General features: G+C 40.7%; 1 protein-coding gene and 1 non-coding gene across 2 annotated transcripts in view; both read left to right on the forward strand.

Annotated features, from left to right (window-relative positions):
* Positions 1–19274, forward strand: part of AP1G1 (adaptor related protein complex 1 subunit gamma 1) — a 90161-nt gene that overhangs the window by 48682 nt on the left and 22205 nt on the right. Inside the window, exons 8-14 of the mRNA XM_026456482.2 lie at positions 2709–2804; positions 3595–3675; positions 3864–3962; positions 8106–8161; positions 11029–11142; positions 13777–13917; positions 15860–15914. Coding sequence (XP_026312267.1) covers positions 2709–2804; positions 3595–3675; positions 3864–3962; positions 8106–8161; positions 11029–11142; positions 13777–13917; positions 15860–15914 — 642 coding nt within the window. The remainder of the gene's footprint in view (positions 1–2708; positions 2805–3594; positions 3676–3863; positions 3963–8105; positions 8162–11028; positions 11143–13776; positions 13918–15859; positions 15915–19274) is intronic.
* Positions 11468–11553, forward strand: LOC111541506. The gene has a single exon (XR_002731279.1). It is a non-coding gene; the product is annotated as a small nucleolar RNA SNORD71 (small nucleolar RNA).

A 19274-nucleotide genomic window follows, 5' to 3' on the forward strand; every position in this document is an offset into this window, starting at 1 on the left:
GAGTAGCTGGGACTGCAGGTGCCCGCCACCACGCCCAGCTAATTTTGTTTTGTATTTTTAGTAGAGACGGGGTTTCACCATGTTAGCCAGGCTGGTTTCGAACTCTTGACCTCAGGTGATCCACCCACCTCAGCCTCCCAAAGTGCTGGGATTACGGGCGTGAGCCACTGCGCCCGGCCTTTTTTTTTTTTTAACTAGTATTTTAAAGTGGACATTTCTATTTCTTCACTTAATTTTAGAAGACAGTAGTAAGGAGGACTCAGAGGAAGACTGTTCTTTGGGTAGTTATATGTGTTGAACTTCTTTTATAGGATGCTGGTCATTCCATAAATAGGACTCGCTTTGTACTTTAGATCTAGTAAGGCTCTAACAGGAGTTTTTTTTTGGCTTTTTTTCCCTTAGATGTTCATGTCTTGATTAAATTATTGTAATATAGTATGAGACCCGTATCTGTCCCTAATGCTTGCTTTGTATGTTTTGTTCCTGTTGTCTGTTTGGAATCCTGCTGTATGTTAGAATGAAAAGGTAAGAATTAACCCTCTTTTAGATGGTGCATGCTGGCATTAGGTCCTTAGTAGCTTTTGTGTATCCATCCACAAATGTGGCTTTTAAAATATACTAATGCTGAAGCTGTGCTTAATACTGTGAGTTATTGTTCTAGCATTTTTGACTAACTTCCTAGTCTAGTTTTTGTTTCGTCACTTAAACTCCTGACTCCAAAGTCAGCCTTGGATTTCAGTTGCAGCCTTTCCTGAATTGTAAACCTTCTTCTCTGCCTTTTCTTTATCTTTTCTTGAGAAACTTTGAGCAGTTTTCCAGTGGCTTTGGTGATGGCAATTCCAGATTAGTCTGGAGCTTTGACACAAAATGCTGCTGCTTTTTGAAGTAGGTATTTTAGAACAGTATGTGGGTAACCTCATACTTTAAAAAGCTCTGTATGTACCGCTGAGCTTTCAGTTCAGACTTAGAGCTTTTATTTCTCCCTTACCCGTACTTACTCTTACATAGAAGTTTTGGAATATTAAAAGGATTTTGAGGTGGAGTAGTGGGCACCAACTGATTTTCATGGCTGCAGCCTTTCCCTGTGTCATCTTATTTTGTTTGTCCTGTCATCAGTTTTAATAACTTGCATTTTTGTCTGAAAAATGAAACTGGGTTCCAAGAATTATATGCTGAACATTCAGACATTTGTGCTCTGTGTCCCAGGGTAATCTTATGTGATGTGCTGGCCTTTTGGCAGTGGATAAAACAATTTCTGAATTTAGTAGCCCAAGGAAAAATGACTTTTCCAAGAAATAAACCAGATAAAAAATAACTTGGGTTATGACCATTGGGAAGTGTGCAAAATAAGCTTGGTAACTACTTGGTCTTCATTTTATTACAAAAATATTGATTTAAAGTGGTTTTAAAAGGTATATTATTATCTCTAATATAACTTTGCCTATAGTTGACAGATGTAATGAATTTACAGATCTCCATGGCTTAGATTTGCCTTATTTGGAGTTGTCCAAATTAGACTTTTGTTTAGGTGACTTATAAGAATTAATTCCGAACTGTTATGGCTCAAACTTACTTAAATTCATACATATTGTGTTTTCTTGTATTTAGAAGTGGCCTTAATGTTTTAAGGAGTAGGGAAGGGACAGAGTCTAAATACAGTGAGAAAAAATAATTGAGTTGCAGCAGAGTTGTAGCTAAAATTGCCTGCGAAAGAGATGCAATGCGGTTCACTTTGCACACTTTTTAACTAATTTTTGGTCATTAAAGGTGTTTATATAGCTAAAAATTGGGTTTTTAGTTGGAAACGTAAAAAGTTCCTGTTGCGGCAAAACTTTTATTTTAATATCGAGTAATTGATCAACAGAAATGAAATGAGTGCCAATATTTAAAGCATCTTCGGCTTGACAGTAAAATTGCCTTTACAATGTGTTAGGACTCTTAATAGATAAAGTAAAGGAAGGACAGGAAGGAAATTCCTGATTATAAGGAATGTATAGTCTCATTGAAAAGATGAGAAAACAGACCACAAAGCCGTATATGTAAATAAGTCCTGAAATTTAAAAAAATTGTATCATATGAGTTAAGAATAGGAAGAGGAAATTATTCATGGCCTTGATATCTCTTAAGATGAAAGATGTAATTTTTTCATGTGTCTTTTCCATTTGATTACTGTATTACTGTTGTCAGCTTTGATATTCCCTGTTGTCAGCTTTGGTATTCCCTGTTGTTTGTTGGAAAAGGGTATATAACTCTTCTATCTTAAGAGTTTTTTTTTCTCTATTTGAGGTTGTATGTTCTAAAGCTATAATGTTAATAAGATCACCAGTTGTATTTTGGTGTGATGACATGTTATATGCAAATGTTTGAATGGATGAAAACTGAACATGTTTTTGCCACCTAGGCATGTCAAGTTCTGCAGAAGTAGAAATGCAGTATGCCCTAACCCAGTATTATTTGTAATATCTTCACATATAACTCTGGCATAAAAAAGTCTGGTTTGGTTTTATCCAGATAAAATACATGCTGCTTCTTGAATATTGGCGTAATTTACTCCTAAGTTTATCAAACATCTGCAGTATGCTAGTATATTAAATCAGTAGAATTTGCTTGGACTCGGACCCTTACATCCTTTTTCTAAACCAAAGGACCTGCTTATTCATGAGATATTCTTCAATATTCACTGTTTTTTGATGCATCTTTCTCTGCAGCTTGTGCCCCAATTAGTTCGTATTTTAAAGAACCTCATCATGTCCGGATATTCACCAGAACATGATGTTTCTGGTATCAGTGACCCCTTTTTGCAGGTGAGGTTGAAAGAATGTTTTAAATAAATGTTATATGAATTTAATATCTTTTAAGTAGACCATTTCCTTCCTCTTAAGTTTGTGTTGAGTAGAAATTTGGTAGTTAATTGATTAATTATATTAATGAATAGTGACACAATTCTGTATTAGATTATGAGGATACAATTACAGGTTTGTTTTTTTTTTTTTTTTTGAGACAAAGTCTTGCTCTGTCACTTAGGCTGGAGTGCAGTGGCACAATCTTGCCTCACTGCAGCCTTGACCTCCCAGGGTCAAGTGGTCCTCCCAAGTAACTGGGATTTCAGGTGCACGCCACTGTGCCTGGCTCATTTTGTATATTTTGTAGAGACAGGGTTTTGCCATGTTGCCCAGGCTGGTCTCAAACTCCTGGACTCACGCAACCTGTCCACCTCAGCCTCTCAAGGTACTGGGATTACAGGCGAGAGCCACTGTGTCCCACTTGAAATTACAGTTTTAATAGTCAAAATCATTTACTGTTTGAATTATTTACTATAGCTCTGCAGGTGGTAGTATGTGGTAGTATCCTTTAGCTGTGGAGTACTGAAGTGTGAGTTATCTTATAATCACTTTATTAGATGTAGAAGCATTTATAGCTTCTCTAAAGAAAATGTTTTCAATTCTTCTGTTTGATTTTTGACCATTTCTGATATGAATAAATGGTTCCAAATGAAGTTCTAAGACTTCATTTAGTCATTTGAATTTCATACCAAGATGAGATTTCTTTGTGTGAGACATATTTTGTTGACACCTCTCATATTTTGCACATTAGGTACGCATTTTGCGGTTATTAAGAATTTTAGGACGAAATGATGATGATTCAAGTGAAGCTATGAATGATATATTAGCACAGGTGAGTAGACCAAACTTAAATATTTATTTTAGTTTCTCAGGGAGTAGAATGATTATGGTTATATGGAGCAGTTTTTATTTGTGTTTCCTCATTCATAGCTGTAATCAAAATGCCTCTTGTTACCTGTCGATATTTTTTGGAAGCATTGTTTTTATCACTTACGTACTGCCCTCAATATGTCTTTTCAGGTTGCCACTAATACTGAGACTAGTAAAAATGTAGGAAATGCTATTCTTTATGAAACGGTTTTGACTATCATGGATATTAAGTCAGAGAGTGGATTGCGAGTAAGTCATTTTAAATCTTTTCTTCCCCCCAAATGTTTCATTTAGAATGGTTGACTTGGACTGGAGTACTTCAGCATTGTATTCCATTTGGAACTCAACTTTAAGAAAGAATGATGCAAAATGTGGAATGCTTGATTTTTGGTATCTGAAATACCATTCCTTCCCGCTGAAGGCTTAACATTGATTATAAGAAACTTTGGGAGATCTTAGATGTAGCAATATAGTGAATATATTTGTCTTATCATTGTTGATGCTAACCTTGATCATTTGGTTGAGATGGTGTCTGCTGGGTCTTTCTACTGTAAAGTCATTATTTTTTCCTTTGTAATTAAAAATATTTTGGCAGATATTTTGAGACTATGTAAACATCCTATCCTCAGATTTTTACCTATCAGTTTTAGTATCCACCAGAGGATCTTGCCCACAACAATTATTAAGATGGTATTCTTTTTCTTTTTTCTTTTTTTTTTGAGACGGAGTCTCGCTCTGTCACCCAGGCTGAAGTGCTGTGACCGAATCTCAGCTCACTGCAAGCTCCGCCTCCCGGGTTCACGCCATTCTCCTGCCTCAGCCTCCCGGGTAGCTGGGACTACAGGCGCCGCCACCTCGCCTGGCTAGTTTTTTGTATTTTTTAGTAGAGACGGGGTTTCACCGTGTTAGCCAGGATGTTCTCGATCTCCTGACCTCGTGATCTGCCCGTCTCGGCCTCCCAAAGTGCTGGGATTACAGGCTTGAGCCACCGCACCCGGCCAAGATGGTATTCTAATGACAAATTTTCCATTTCCCTCATTTTTTTCCTCATTAAATAATTGGAATTCTTCTATAGAGAGGAGTTGTCCCTTCTCCTTCATGAATTTGTTCATTCTGTCATTTATTAATATTAGAACTGTTGGCCGGGCGTGGTGGCTCAAGCCTGTAATCCCGGCACTTTGGGAGGCTGAGACGGGCGGATCACGAGGTCAGGAGATCGAGACCATCCTGGCTAAGATGGTGAAACCCCGTCTCTACTAGAAAATACAAAAAACTAGCCGGGCGAGGTGGCGGGCGCCTGTAGTCCCAGCTACATGGGAGGCTGAGGCAGGAGAATGGCATAAACTCGGGAGGCGGAGCTTGCAGTGAGCTGAGATCCGGCCACTGCACTCCAGCCTGGGCGACAGAGCAAGACTCCGTCTCAGAAAAAAAAAAAGAACTGGCCCGGCGCGATGGCTCAAGCCTGTAATCCCAGCACTTTGGGAGGCCGAGACGGGTGGATCATGAGGTCAGGAGATCGAGACCATCCTGGCTAACACGGTGAAACCCCGTCTCTACTAAAAATACAAAAACTAGCCGGGCGAGGTGGCGGGCGCCTGTAGTCCCAGCTACTCGGGAGGCTGAGGCAGGAGAATGGGGTAAACCCGGGAGGCGGAGCTTGCAGTGAGCTGAGATCCGGCCACTGCACTCCAGTCTGGGCGACAGAGCGAGACTCCGCCTCAAAAAAAAACAAAAAAAACAAACAAAACAAAACAACTGTTAGCCCATAGCCTTGTAAAAAACAAATATACTAGAGTATAATATTCGTGTACAGTTCTTTTTGTCTTTAGCATTATAGTATCTAGTCAGATAACCAAAGTAATTTGGGTTAAGTTCTTTTCCTCTCCCCACCTTTCAAACAGAATGGTGACATACCATATATATATATTGTTGTGCACCGTACTTTGTTCACCTAACATTATCTTGGAGCCAGTTCCAAATTCATGTATAGAGATAAGTCTTGTTCTTTTTTTCTTAATTGTGATAAAATATATATAACACAAAATTTACGATTTTCAGCATTTTTAAATGAACAGTTAGTACACTCATCTTGTTGTGTAAACAGTACTATAGTTTATCTCCAGAACTTTTTTGCCTTAAAGTCTGTATCTGTTAAACAATAACTCTCCGTGCTGTAACTACCTGTAGTCCCTGGCAACCACCATTCTACTTCTGTCTGTGAATTTGACTACTCTCAGGTACCTCTGAAGAGATATAAGAAAAAACCCAAAATATTTTTTCTACTCTTTACTGTCTACCCTCACAGAGTCATTCAACACTTCACTTCTTTTTTGTTTTGTTTTAGAGAGACAGGGTCTCTCTCGGTTGTTCAGGCTGATCTTGAACTCCTGGCCTTAAGCAATCTTCTTCCCACGTCAACCTCCCGAGTAATGTGAGCCATCATGTCCAGCTCCAACATTTCACTTATGACACCATATGTGTTGGGGCTATTTCCCTATACATCAGGCGGTTTTCTGGTAGATACCAGCTGGGTATCCTCTAATTGAATTCAGTTCTGACACTGTCTCCCTGGAGATAAGGTGTCACATCCCGCCGGGCGCGGGCCTGTAATCCCAACATTTTGGGAGACTGAGGAAGGTGGATCACAAGTTCAGGAGATTGAGACCATCCTTGCTAACACAGTGAAACCCTGTCTCTACTAAAAAAAAAAAAATACAAAAAAATTAGCCGGGCTGGTGGCAGGTGCCAGCTACTAGAGAGGCTGAGGCAGGAAAATGGCATGAACCTGGGAGGCGGAGATTACAGTGAGCCGAGATCGCGCCACTGCACTCCACTGGGCAACAGAGCAAGACTCATCTCAAAAAAAAAAAAAAAAAAAAGGTGTCACATTCCACAATTTGAGGGCTCAGTCCCACAAGACTGACTCCCCCCACCCCACCTTCAGATGCCACTCCCAAGCTCAGGTTGTGACCTGTGCTTCTAACCAACCAGCTGTAAATCAGGGTTCCCACAAACCGCTCCTCAGGTTTGGTTAGTTTGCTAGAGTGGCTCACAGAACTCAGGGAAACACTCCACTTATGAACAGCCAGATGGAAGAGATGTATAGGGCAAGGCATGTGGGAAGGGGTTGAAAGCTTCCATACCTTCTCCAGATGTGCCGCCCTCCAGGAAGCTCCACAGATTCAGCTATCTGGAAGCTCCTCTGAACTCTGTCCATTTCAGATTCTTGGAGGCCTCATTATGCAGGCATGATTGATTAAATCATCCGTGATCAGTTTAGCCTTCAGCATCTCTCCCCTCCCCAAGGTCGGGGGATGGGACTGAAAGTTCCAACCTTCTAATATCATGGTTGTTCCCCTGGCAACTAGTCTCCATTCTGAGACTATCTTAGGAGCCCATTGAGAGTCGTATCATTAGAACTAAAGATGCTGTCACACAGGAAATTCCAAGGGATTTAGGATTTGTATGCCAGGAAACAGGGACAAAAACCAAGTATATATTTCACCATATCACACTACCTCATATAAGTAGAATCATACAGTTTTTATCCTTTTGATAAGCATATTATTTAACATAATGTCGTCAAGATTGAACCATGTGTCAGAATGCATTATGTCTTAATGGCTGCGTGACATTCCATTGCATGGGTATGCCATAGTATAATTAGCAAATTTGCTATTAACGGAGTTTTAGGGTATCTCCTATCATTTGCAGTTATCAGTAGTGCCACAGTAGACTTTGGTCTATATGTACAGTTGTTTGGCAGATCAGTTCCTAAAAGTGAAATTGATAAAACAGAGAATATACTTTCACTTTAAATATAGTTATTTCCAGATTTCCCTCTAAAGAGGCTGTACTAGTATTATTTTTCCACTAACAAAACACTGTCAAAACATTAAAACGACCTTCCAGCACTTACCTTTAGTGTGTGATTTTAAGAGTTTGCCTTTAGATTTTTCCTTTTTTTTTTTTTTTTTTTCTGAGACAGAGTCTTGCTCTGTTGCCCTGGCTGGAGTACAATGGTACGATCTTGGCTCACTGCAACCTCTGCCTCCCAGATTCAAGCGATTCTCCTGCCTCAGCCTCCTGAGCAGCTGGGATTACAAGCATGCACCACCATGCCCAGCTAATTTTTATATTTTTAGTAGAGACGGGGTTTCACCATGTTGGTCAGGCTGGTCTCGAACTCCTGACGTTGTGATCTACCGGCCTCGGCCTCCCAGAGTTCTGGGATTACAGGCATGAGCCGCCGTGCCCAGCTCCAGTTTTTTTTTTGTTGTTGTTGGCTAGCAGTCTGTGAAGCACCAGAGGCCAGAAAGTTATCCTTTAAACACAGGAAACAATATAAAACTTTAGTTTTCCTAAATTTTGACCTATGCTATTTCTCTTTAGGTCCTAGCCATAAATATCCTGGGTCGTTTCTTATTGAATAATGACAAGAATATTAGGTAAGTCAACTGAAATATGTCTTTTATCTTGGATATTGTAAGCCCAGTATTTTAAGAGTGATTTTGCTCAAGATTACACATGTATTGAGTCACATATCTAGAACTTTTAGCTCAGAATTTTTATGTTTTTCTGGTCTTAAAACTACTGTTTTGTAAAGACTTGAGGATTTGTCTCATGGCATATATTCCTATTTGTTCTGTAAATCGGGAGTAAGCAGAATTTTTCTGTAAAGGGTCAGATGGTAAGTATTTTAGACTTTGTGGGCCATGGAATCTTTGGTAACTACTTACCTTTTCCCCTTAGCATGAAATTAGCCGTAGACAGTATGTCAATGATGAGTGTGGCTGTGTTCAATAAAATTGATATACATCAAACTTGGGAACTAGTATGAAAAAAATATTTTGATGTACAAAAACAGCAGAGAGCTGGATTTTACAGGTAGGCTGTAGTTTGTTGACTTACCCCTGCTCTAAATTAAGAAAAATGTAACATTTCAGGTAGCAAATCTGGAATGTCTTTGTGAACTCCAGCTAGTTTTAGCTAGTTTTTTTTTTTTTTTTTTTGAGACGGAGTCTCACTCTGTCGCCCGGGCTGGAGTGCAGTGGCCGGAACTCAGCTCACTGCAAGCTCCGCCTCCCAGGTTTACGACATTCTCCTGCCTCAGCCTCCCAAGTAGCTGGGACTACAGGCGCCCACCACCTCGCCCGGCTAGTTTTTTTTTGTATTTTTTTTTAGTAGAGACGGGGTTTCACCGTGTTAGCCAGGATGGTCTCGATCTCCTGACCTCGTGATCCGCCCGTCTCGGCCTCCCAAAGTGCTGGGATTACAGGCTTGAGCCACCGCGCCCGGCCGTTTTAGCTAGTTTTTTAGGTAAATGAATTGATCAGTATTATCTTTTATTTTGGTATTTTCCTGTATGTAGTACGTATTCCTGCTTACCTGTTTTTCTAATCAGGAGAAGTTTTTCTCATACTAAACATGAAAAGATGTGGAAGCTAGGTGTAGTAGCTCACACCTGTAATGCCAACACTTTGGGAGGCAGAGATGGGTAGATCATGAGCCCATGAGTTCGAGACCAGTCTGGGCAACATGGCAAAACCCTATCTCTATATAGAAAAATACAAAAAATGAGCCAGGTGGCTTGGTGGTGTGCCCCTGTAGTCCCGGCTACTCTGGAGGCTGAGGTGGGAGGATCACCTGAACCCAGGAGGTTGAAGCTGCAGTGAGCCGTGATCATGCCACTGCATTCCAGTCTAGGTGACAGAATGAGACCCTGTTTTTTTTTTTTTTTTCTCTTGAGACAGAGTTTCGCTCTTGTTGCCCAGGCTGGAGTGTAGTGGCGTGATCTTGGCTCACTGCAACCTCCGCCCCCTCAGTTCAAGTAATTCTTTTGTCTCAGTCTCCCGAGTAGCTGGGTTTGCAGGTGCATGTCACCACGTCCAGCTAGTTTTTTGTACTTTTAGTAGAGACGGGGTTTTACCATATTGGCTGGGCTGGTCTCTAACTCCTAACCTCACGTAATCCACCCGCCTTGTCCTCCCGAAGTGCTGGGATTCCAGGGAGTGAGCCACTGCACCTGGCCGAGACCCTGTTTCAAAACAAAAAAAAAGATGTGGAAATAATTATTGTGGCACCCTGAATTATCTTCTCCTTCTAAAGAACACTTGGATTGCCAGGCGCGGTAGCTCACACCTGTAGTCCTAGCACTTTGGTAGGCTAAGGTGGGAGGAACGCTTGAGCCCAAGAGTTTGAGACCAGCCTGGGCAACATAGCGGGGGACCACATCTCTATTAAAAAATAAATACATAAATAAAATTTTAAACCTTAACATACTAAGTTAAACACGTGGATTTTAAACTCAAATTTTTATAGAGGCAGTTTTGGTACCAGTATCAAATAAAAGCAGAGAAAACTCAAATGGTCAAATTAAAATTGCATTATGAGGCAAAGGCAGCCTTAAAAGGCATATTATATGCTCTCTTTGTTTTACTATTTGGAAAACTTTAAAAGAATTGAGTCAATCACTTTTATTTATTTTATATTTAATTCAATTTAATTAATTTTTTTTTGAGACAGAATCTCGCTCTGTTGCTTAGGCTGGAGTGCAGTGGCATGATCTCGGCTCACTGCAAGCTCTGCCTCCTGAGTAGCTGGGACTACAGGCGCATGCCACCACGCCCGGCTGATTTTTTGTATTTTTAGTAGAGACGGGATTTCACCACGTTAGCTAGGGTGGTCTTAATCTCCTGACCTTGTGATCTGCCTGCCTTAGCCTCCCAAAGTGCTGGGATTATAGGCATGAGCCACTGCGCCCAGCCCCAATTTTATTTTTTTTGAGACAGAGTCTTGCTCTGTTGCCCAGGCTGGAGTGCAGTGGCGTGATCTCAGCCCACTGCAACCTCAGCCTCCCATGTTCAAGCAATTCTCGTGCCTCAGCCCCCCGAGTAGCTGGGACTACAGGCACCTGACACCCATGTGCCCGGCTAATTTTTATATTTTTAGTAGAGATAGGGTTTCACCATGTTGGCCAGGCTGGTCTTGAACTCCTGACCTCAGGTATCGCCCGCCTCGGCCTCCCACAGTGCTGGGATTACGGGTGTAAGCCACCATGCTCGGCCTACTTTTAGAAGTTTAAATGGACTCGACCATGAATGCAAATCTAAAATCCAGAGCTTTTCCTGGTTGCCATTTTTTTAGATTATGGTATTGCTTATACCTTTGAAATATTACTTTTATGCTAACTTTCTTTTAAATATTTAAAAATGTATGCTTTCTCTTATCCATTAGACGTCTTTCTATTATTTAAACAGAAAACTATCCCGAATTTTACATTTTAACTCTGTTATTTTGAAACTGTTTCATCTAGATACGTGGCTCTGACATCTTTGTTGAAGACTGTACAGACAGATCATAATGCAGTACAGAGGCACAGAAGCACAATTGTGGACTGTCTTAAAGATTTGGATGTCTCAATAAAACGGTAACAAACTGAGAGCCTTTCTCAGTCTAGTGTTTTTGGTAAACTGAGTGACAGATTATTGATAGTTCTGTGCCCCTGCCATGTGATACTTTGTAATAGTTTTTGGAGCAAGAGTGTTGACATTTGTGTATTTAGTCATTGTGTTCATAGATGGACTCTGCTGAGTGAATCCTTTTTTAGAAAGGATTGGCAGGGAGAAGTTTAGGTTATTAAGGAGGCCAATAAGAATGCTTAAGTGCACACTGAAGTTGTCCTTGGCTCTTTGATAAGTATAACAGGCACAGAGAATCTTGGCAAAAGTTTACCTAAGGGAGGTACTGTGCTTTGTGTGTTGGAGGATGAAAGTACGGAGTGATCCATCGGCTAAGTGTCTTATCACAATGCTGACACTCAAACTGCTGACAGCACACGTTTTTCACAGTACTTACCCCCAGGATCCTGAAGGCAGCGTGTTTCTTAGAACTGTGTATCCTGAAATGACTGTTAGGCAGCAGATAGCACTCTCAAAAAACATAAATCCCTTCCCTCAATGGAGTAATTCTACTGGATCTCTTCTTAGAACTCTAGGTGTTTGTAGAACCTAGCTAAAGTTGGCCTCTGAACTTTTGGTTGTATGTTCAAATCTAGAACAAAGTATATTTAAAGTGATCTCTGAAACCATTCAGTCAGCAAACATTTATTGATGCTGAGTTCCTTTGATTTGCACAGAACAGGTACAAATAAAAGGTGCTAAGTGCTTGAGCAATCTAAAGATAAGACCTAAACTTAATAACACCAACTTTTATGTAGCACTTTGCAAAAGATTTTTTAAGTACCCTCTCAGTGGGTTCTCAGAGCAAGCCAATGAGAGAGCCTAAACAACTACTTCTGTCCCTGATTAACAGGTTAGTTAAAATTCGGTCCCACAGGGATCAAATGACTTAACCTAAACCGTAATCCTTGTAAGGGGCAGTCCTGGGAATAGATATTAGCCTTCTGACTCTTTTTGTGTTGTTTCTCTCTAGCTCATTACTGGGTTGTGAATTTCAAAAGAAGTGAAACCTGTGTCTCTTTGACAGGATATATAACAGTAAGAGCTTAGACTCTGGAGCCAGACTGCCTCATTTCATATTCTGACTCTATCTTTGATAGACTGGGTCAAATTACTTAAACTTTCAGTGCCTCAATTGCCTCATAAGTAAAATGCAGATAAAAGGGCAACCACTTCATAGGGTTATGCAGGATAAATTGAATTAATATATGTAAATTACATAAGCACCCTATAAGTTATTATATCTAAGGATTGAATTTTTGCTACTTATATGTTAGCTTAGCTAAGATGAAAGTATCCCCTGCTTGTGAATTTTTTTTTTTTTTTTTGGAGACGGAGTCTTGGTCTGTTGCTCAGGCTGGAGTGTGGTGGCGTGAACTTGGCTCACGGCAACTTCTGTCTTCTGAGTTCAAGCGATTCTCCTGTCTCAGCCTCTTAAGTACCTGGAATTATAGGCGCCTGCCACCATGCCCAGCTAATTTTTATATTTTTGGTAGAGACGGGGTTTTGCCATGTTGGCCAGGTTGGTCTTGAACTCCTGACCTCAGATGATCTGCCCGCCTTGGTGTCCCAAAGTGCTGGGATTACAGGCGCAAGCCACTGTGCCCCGCCTAAATTGTTACTTTTGAAAGTCAGTGTACATACAGTGTTTGACATTATTGACCAAGTATGGAAAGATGATAGTAACCTTACAACTTTTACATGTTAAACATTCCTATTTTTCACTTCACTGCCAACTTTGAATAGGCAGTTATAGAAACTCTTATTTGTCCTCATAGCACATGCCATTTTTTTTCCTTCTCATGGCCCGCATTTTCCCTTTGAAAAAAAATTTTTTTTGAGACAGAGTCTCGCTCTGTTGCCCAGGCTGGAGTCCCTTGCCTCACTGCAATCTTCGTATTCCGGGTTCAAGCAATTCTCCTACCTCGGACTCCCTAGTAGCTGGGACTACAGGCACCCACCACCATGCCTGGCTAATTTTTGTATTTTTAGTACATAAGTGGTTTCACCGTGTTGGCCATGCTGGTCTCAAGCTCCTGACCTCAGGTGATTTGCCCACCTTGGCCTCCCAAAGTGGTGAGAAAACAGGTGTGAGCCACTGTGCTCGGCCTTGAATTCAGTTTTTAATCTGAATTTCTGCATACCTTTTTATAGAAACTATGTTACATCATCTTTGGACAGAGTAGGGTGTAATTAAAGGAGAATATAGTGACTTCACATGTCACATTTTTAAGGAATGAGACAGATAGGTATTATTATTGGGTAATACATTTGCCCCTCTTTCTGAGACTCTTAGGTATTCTAACTTCCACATTTGTAGAACAGCCTGTTGAACCCAAACTGCATGTTTGGACTTTAGTGGTATATCTCATAGGGACTTTTGAGGAAAAATATTGCATGAAGATTCAAAATATCAAAACTAACTTTGATTACATAAAAATACATCTCCTTGGTTATTTTGTGTGCAAAGATTGGGATCACAAGATTGTGCAAGGACGTTAGCACATCTGGCAGTGCTTGGTGTTCACGGAGTGCATACCTGGGTCTTTGTTTCATTTCCACTATAAATTTCGTAACTGTTTTTAATTTTTCCCTTCTGCAAGGCGTGCAATGGAATTGAGTTTTGCCCTGGTAAATGGGAATAATATCCGAGGCATGATGAAAGAATTACTTTATTTTCTGGATTCGTGTGAGCCAGAATTTAAAGCAGACTGTGCATCTGGAATCTTTCTTGCTGCAGAAAAGTAAGATTTAATTTTTACCTTTATTGGTAAAGTCTGCTTGGAACTTTTGGAAGTGTCTTTAAAACATGGGGAGGGGGCTGGGTGCGGTGGCACACATCTGCAGTCAGCAGTTTGGGAGGCCGAGGCAGGTGGATCACGAAGTCAGGAGTTTGAGACCAGCCTGGCCAACATGGTGAAATGCTGTCTCCATTAAAAATACAAACATTTGTTGGGCCTGGTGGCGTGCACCTGTAGTCCCAGCTTCCCGGGAGGCTGAGGCAAGAGAATCACTTGAACCTGGGAGGCAAAGGTTGCAGTGAGCCGAGATTATGCCACTGCACTCCAGCCTAGGTGACAGAGCAAGACTCCATCTCAAAAACAAAACAAAACCAACAACAACAACAACAAAATGGGGAAACGACTATAAATATGTTTAAAACACATAACATTTATTTCAAGCTCTCAGCTGAGACCAAAAAAATTTTACACTTTTATGAAATCTTCTCGTTTATCTGTTCTTTAACCTCTAATCTCTGATGCTGTTGTTTGTTTTGTTTTGGTTTATTTGTTTTCGTTTTTTTTTTTGAGACAGGGTCTCACTTTGTCACCTAGGCTGGAGTGCAGTGGCACGATCTCCCAGCTCGTTTCAACCTTGACCTCCCAGGTTCAGGGGATCCTCCTGCCTCAGCCCCCCAGGTAGCTGGGACTACAGGTGTACGCCGCCACACCCTGCTAATTTCTGCTTTTTTTTTTTTTTTTTTGGTAGAGATGGGGTTTCACTATGTTGTCCAGGCTGGTCTTGAACTCCTGGACTCAGGCGATCCGCCTGCCTCAGCCTCCCAAAGTGCTAGGATTACAAGCGTCAGCCACCACACCTGGCCTATGGTGCTGTTTTAATAAAGGGAATAGAAAAGTTACAACATCTGAATTGCCACTCTATGCAGAATTTTGAGGAAGTACCTTATGATTTTAGTAGTATAGCTATTCTTTCTCTTCTTTCCACTCTGAATTTAAGGAAACAAATTTTTAGTTCTAATGTTGTTGTCTTGGTCTGAAAACAGTTCCTTTTTTTCCTTGTTCTTTATCCTCTCCTGCCCTGACTGAATGATCATTTTCTCTGAAACTGAAAACAAATCTCATTTCTCAGCTTAGCAACTCTTACTGCGATCTTATGGGAAAGATCTGAGTTTGACTACATACTCTCTCTTTTTTTTTAATTTTAGAAATGGGGTCTTGCCCTGTCATCCATGCTGGAGGGCAGTGGGCCAGTCATAGCTTACTGCAGCCTGGACTTCTGGGCTTAAGCCATCCTTCTACCTCAGCCTCCTGAGTAGCTGGGACTATAGGCGCAAATCATCATGTGCTACTAATTTTTTAATTTTTATTTTGTAGAGATGGGGTCTTGCTGTGTTGCCCAGGTTTGTCTGGAACTCCTAGCCTCAAGCACTCCTTCCTCCTTGGCCTCCCAAAGTACTGGGATTATAGGCATGAGCCACTGACGTCAGTTGACTGTATACCATTTTATCACTCTCTGAAATGGCATTTGTTGCTAGATTTGAAGTTGAAATGTTTCCAGATATGTTCACTTATTCAGGGAACCTAGAAAAGACTGTAGGACAGGATTTTCTTTTCTTTCTTTCTTTCTTTTTTTCTACAGTGAGCCGGCTCACTGTAGCCTCAACCTCCCAGGCTCAGGGAATCCTCCCACCTCAGCCTCCCAGAGTAGCTGAACTACCGGCATCCACCACCACACCCAGCTAATTTTTGTATTTTTTGGTGAGACAGAGTTTCACCATGTTGCCCAGGCTGGTCTCGAACTCCTGAGCTCAAATGATCTCCCACCTCAGCCTCCCAGAATGCTGGGATCACAGGTGTGAGTCAACCTGCTTGGGCAGGATTTTCTAGTCACTGAAAACAGTATATTTTACTGGTTCCAATTGTCCCTTTCCATTGTTTTTTTCAGGTATGCACCTTCCAAACGATGGCATATAGACACAATTATGCGTGTTTTGACAACGGTAAGTACTTTTTTTCAGACAGCACATACAGAGTGCTGGGGATATACTAATAAATATGGCATACAAATCCTTTGTTATCGTGAGGTTAATGTTCTAGTCAGGGAGGTAAGAAATTCACAAGTAAATAGGTAACATGAATGTCAGGTAAGAATAAATGCCGTGAAGAAAAACCTAAAGCAGCATGGAGGAATATAGTGATGGCAGGATAAGGTGGGATATAGGGCAACTGGCCAAGTGTTTTAGATTAGAGTAGTCAGGGAGGTCTCTCGGAGGAGATAACAACATAACATTTGAGTAGAGACCTTAGGGACATGAGGTACGAGCCATGCAGAGATCTTGAGGAATAGTGTACCATACAGAGGGAACACTAAGTGCAAAGACCGGAGGTAGGAGCAAGCATGGCTTGCTTGGAGAGCAACAGAAAGGCAAGTAAAGCCGTAAAGTGAGAGAGGCAGAGAAGGGTAGATTGGACGTCAGAGACATAAGCAGGGGCCAGACTATGTAGGCCTCATGGGAGCTTGCATTTTATTTTGAATATGTTAGGAAGCCATTGTAGGGTTTTGAATGGCTAAAGTTACTCAGGATTTGAAATCCTGTTTTGGATGGGATCCTTTCTTTGGCATTCTTGCAGAAATTTGGGGTTTCTGTGTTTATTATTCAATTAGTAGGCAAGGATTAGGTATTTAAGAGTAAAAATGCAAGTGCAGTGACATGTAAAAAAAAACCATTTCCATCTAATTCACTAGAAGTAGATACTGTAAAGGAAAAGTCACAAATTTAACCATATTAAAATTAAAAACTGGAATAACAAAAAGGGGAACAGCCTACAGATTTCAAAGGCAAATCAGGCCGGGCGCGGTGGCTCAAGCCTGTAATCCCAGCACTTTGGGAGGCTGAGATGGGCGGATTGCGAGGTCAGGAGATCGCGACCATCCTGGCTAACACAGTGAAACCCCATCTCTACTAAAAATACAAAAAACTAGCTGGGCGAGGTGGCGGACGCCTGTAGTCCCAGCTACTTGGGAGGCTGAGGCAGGAGAATGGCATGAACCTGGGAGGCGGAGCTTGCAGTGAGCTGAGATTGCACCACTGCACTCCAGCCTAGGCAACAGAACGAGTCTCCGTCTCAAAAAAATAAATAAATAAATAAATAATTTTAAAAAAGGCAAATTAACAACTGGGGAAAAAGTGAGGTATCATTTTTTCACATTTCATAATTTTTATTTTTTATTTTATTTTATTTTATTTATTTATTTTTTGAGACGGAGTCTCGCTCTGTCACTCGGGCTGGAGTGCAGTGGCCAGATCTCAGCTCACTGCAAGCTCCGCCTCCCGGGTTTACACCATTCTCCTGCCTCAGCCTCCCGAGTAGCTGGGACTACAGGCGCTAGCCACCTCGCCCGGCTAGCTTTTTGTATTTTTTAGTGGAGACGGGGTTTCCCTGTGTTAGCCAGGATGGTCTCGAACTCCTGACCTCGTGATCCACCCGTCTCAGCCTCCCAAAGTGCTGGGATTACAGGCTTGAGCCACCGTGCCCGGCCACATAATTTTTAATCTAATTCCCAGTATTAGAAAATAGAGAAACAGGCAGTACTCTTCACTTTATGGGAGTGTGGGATGATGCCATCTTTTTACCGTGCAGTTTGGTAGTATGTAGGAAAAACCTTAAATTGTACCCTTTAATTAATTCAATTTTTAAGACTTTAGCCTGAAAAAATAATAGTACAAGTACACAAACGTGTGTATGTAAAAGTATTCATCCTAATCTTGTTTATAGTAGGAGAAAACCGGAAACAACTAGTAGTTCCCAAATGGGGATTAAGTAAATTATGAAACATCTGTAGGGAGAGAATGATATCATTGAAATTATGATTTATGTATTTGTTGACATATGAAATTATGACATATGTATTTGTTGCTGTGGAATTCTCTCTGGGGTGTACTCATGTTTTAGTTTACTTACAATGAATTAACTTGGTAAAAGGTTAAAACTTAATAAATTTGATTAACAAGGGGAAAAATTATAATCTAACAAAATGTAATGAACATAATGATGAATTAGGACATATTTTCCTAGTTTTCACGAGGCTTAAAAGAAGGGAGAAATGGGCACTCCTGAAAGAAAGTGTTTGTAAGAATTCAAAACATTTTTTTATATGTGCCTGATTTTATTTTTCTAATTGACTTGTGTTCTCTTATTATGATCATGTGATTTGTTTTCTTTAGTCTGTTATGTGCTGGGTTACATTGATATTTGAATGCCTAACCAGCCTTACATACCCGGGATACATGGTCAGGGTATTTTTTTTTTTTTTTTTTGAGGCAGAGTCTCACTCCGTCGCCCAGGCTGGAGTGCAGTGGCCGGATCTCGGCTCACGGCAAGCTCCGCCTCCCGGGTTCATGCCATTCTCCTGCCTCAGCCTCCCGAGTAGCTGGGACTACAGGCGCCCGCCACCTCGCCCGGCTAGTTTTTTTTTTTTTGTATTTTTTAGTAGAGACAGGGTTTCACTGTGTTAGCCAGGATGGTCTCGATCTCCTGACCTTGTGATCCGCCCGTCTCGGCCTCCCAAAGCGCTGGGATTACAGGCTTGAGCCACCACTCCCGGCCTATTTTTAAAAAAATATATTTGTTGGGTTTGATTTGCTAATATTTTGTTATTTTTATATCTATATTCTTGAGAGAGATTGGCCTATAGTTTTCTCTTATAAAGTTGTTTTTGACTCATGTGTTATTTAGAAGTATGTTATTTTAATCTCCAAATATTTTGGCATTTTTTTGCAGCTGTCTTTGTGTTGCAGATTTCTAGTTTAATTCTGTGTGTTCTAAGAACATACTTTGTATGATTTATGTTCTTTGAAATTTGTTAAGGTATTTTTTATGACCCAGAAGGTGATCTTTCTTGGTTCAGTGTTAAGTTTGAGAAAAATGTGTATTCTGCTGCTGTTGAATGAAGCAGTCTTATTATACATGCCCATTAGATCACCCTGATGCTTTCTTGTATTTAATGCACTCTGCTTTAGGGAAGGATGTAAATAAGCTATACTGCAAATTACCTGCTTTTTAGCTTCTCACCTTTCCTTTTGACCATTTTCCCAAAATTCTTCCTCTTTGTGTTTCTTAACCGTAGTGGCCTGATAAAACCCTGATCACCTGGCTGTTTTTTTTTTTTTTTTTTTCCTTTCCAAAATACACATGGTTAGGACTAGTCTCAGTCTTATAAATTATATCTATTGTTCTATTTAGGAATGGGAGATTGACCAAGGTTGGGTGATAAAGTTTTAAACCTTTACATCATCATCATCATCATCATCAGTAGTAGTAGTAGTAGTAGTAGTAGTAGTAGTAGTAGTAGTAGTAGT

The sequence above is a fragment of the Piliocolobus tephrosceles genome, chromosome 17, assembly GCF_002776525.5.
Source record: "Piliocolobus tephrosceles isolate RC106 chromosome 17, ASM277652v3, whole genome shotgun sequence".
Lineage (NCBI taxonomy): Eukaryota > Metazoa > Chordata > Mammalia > Primates > Cercopithecidae > Piliocolobus > Piliocolobus tephrosceles.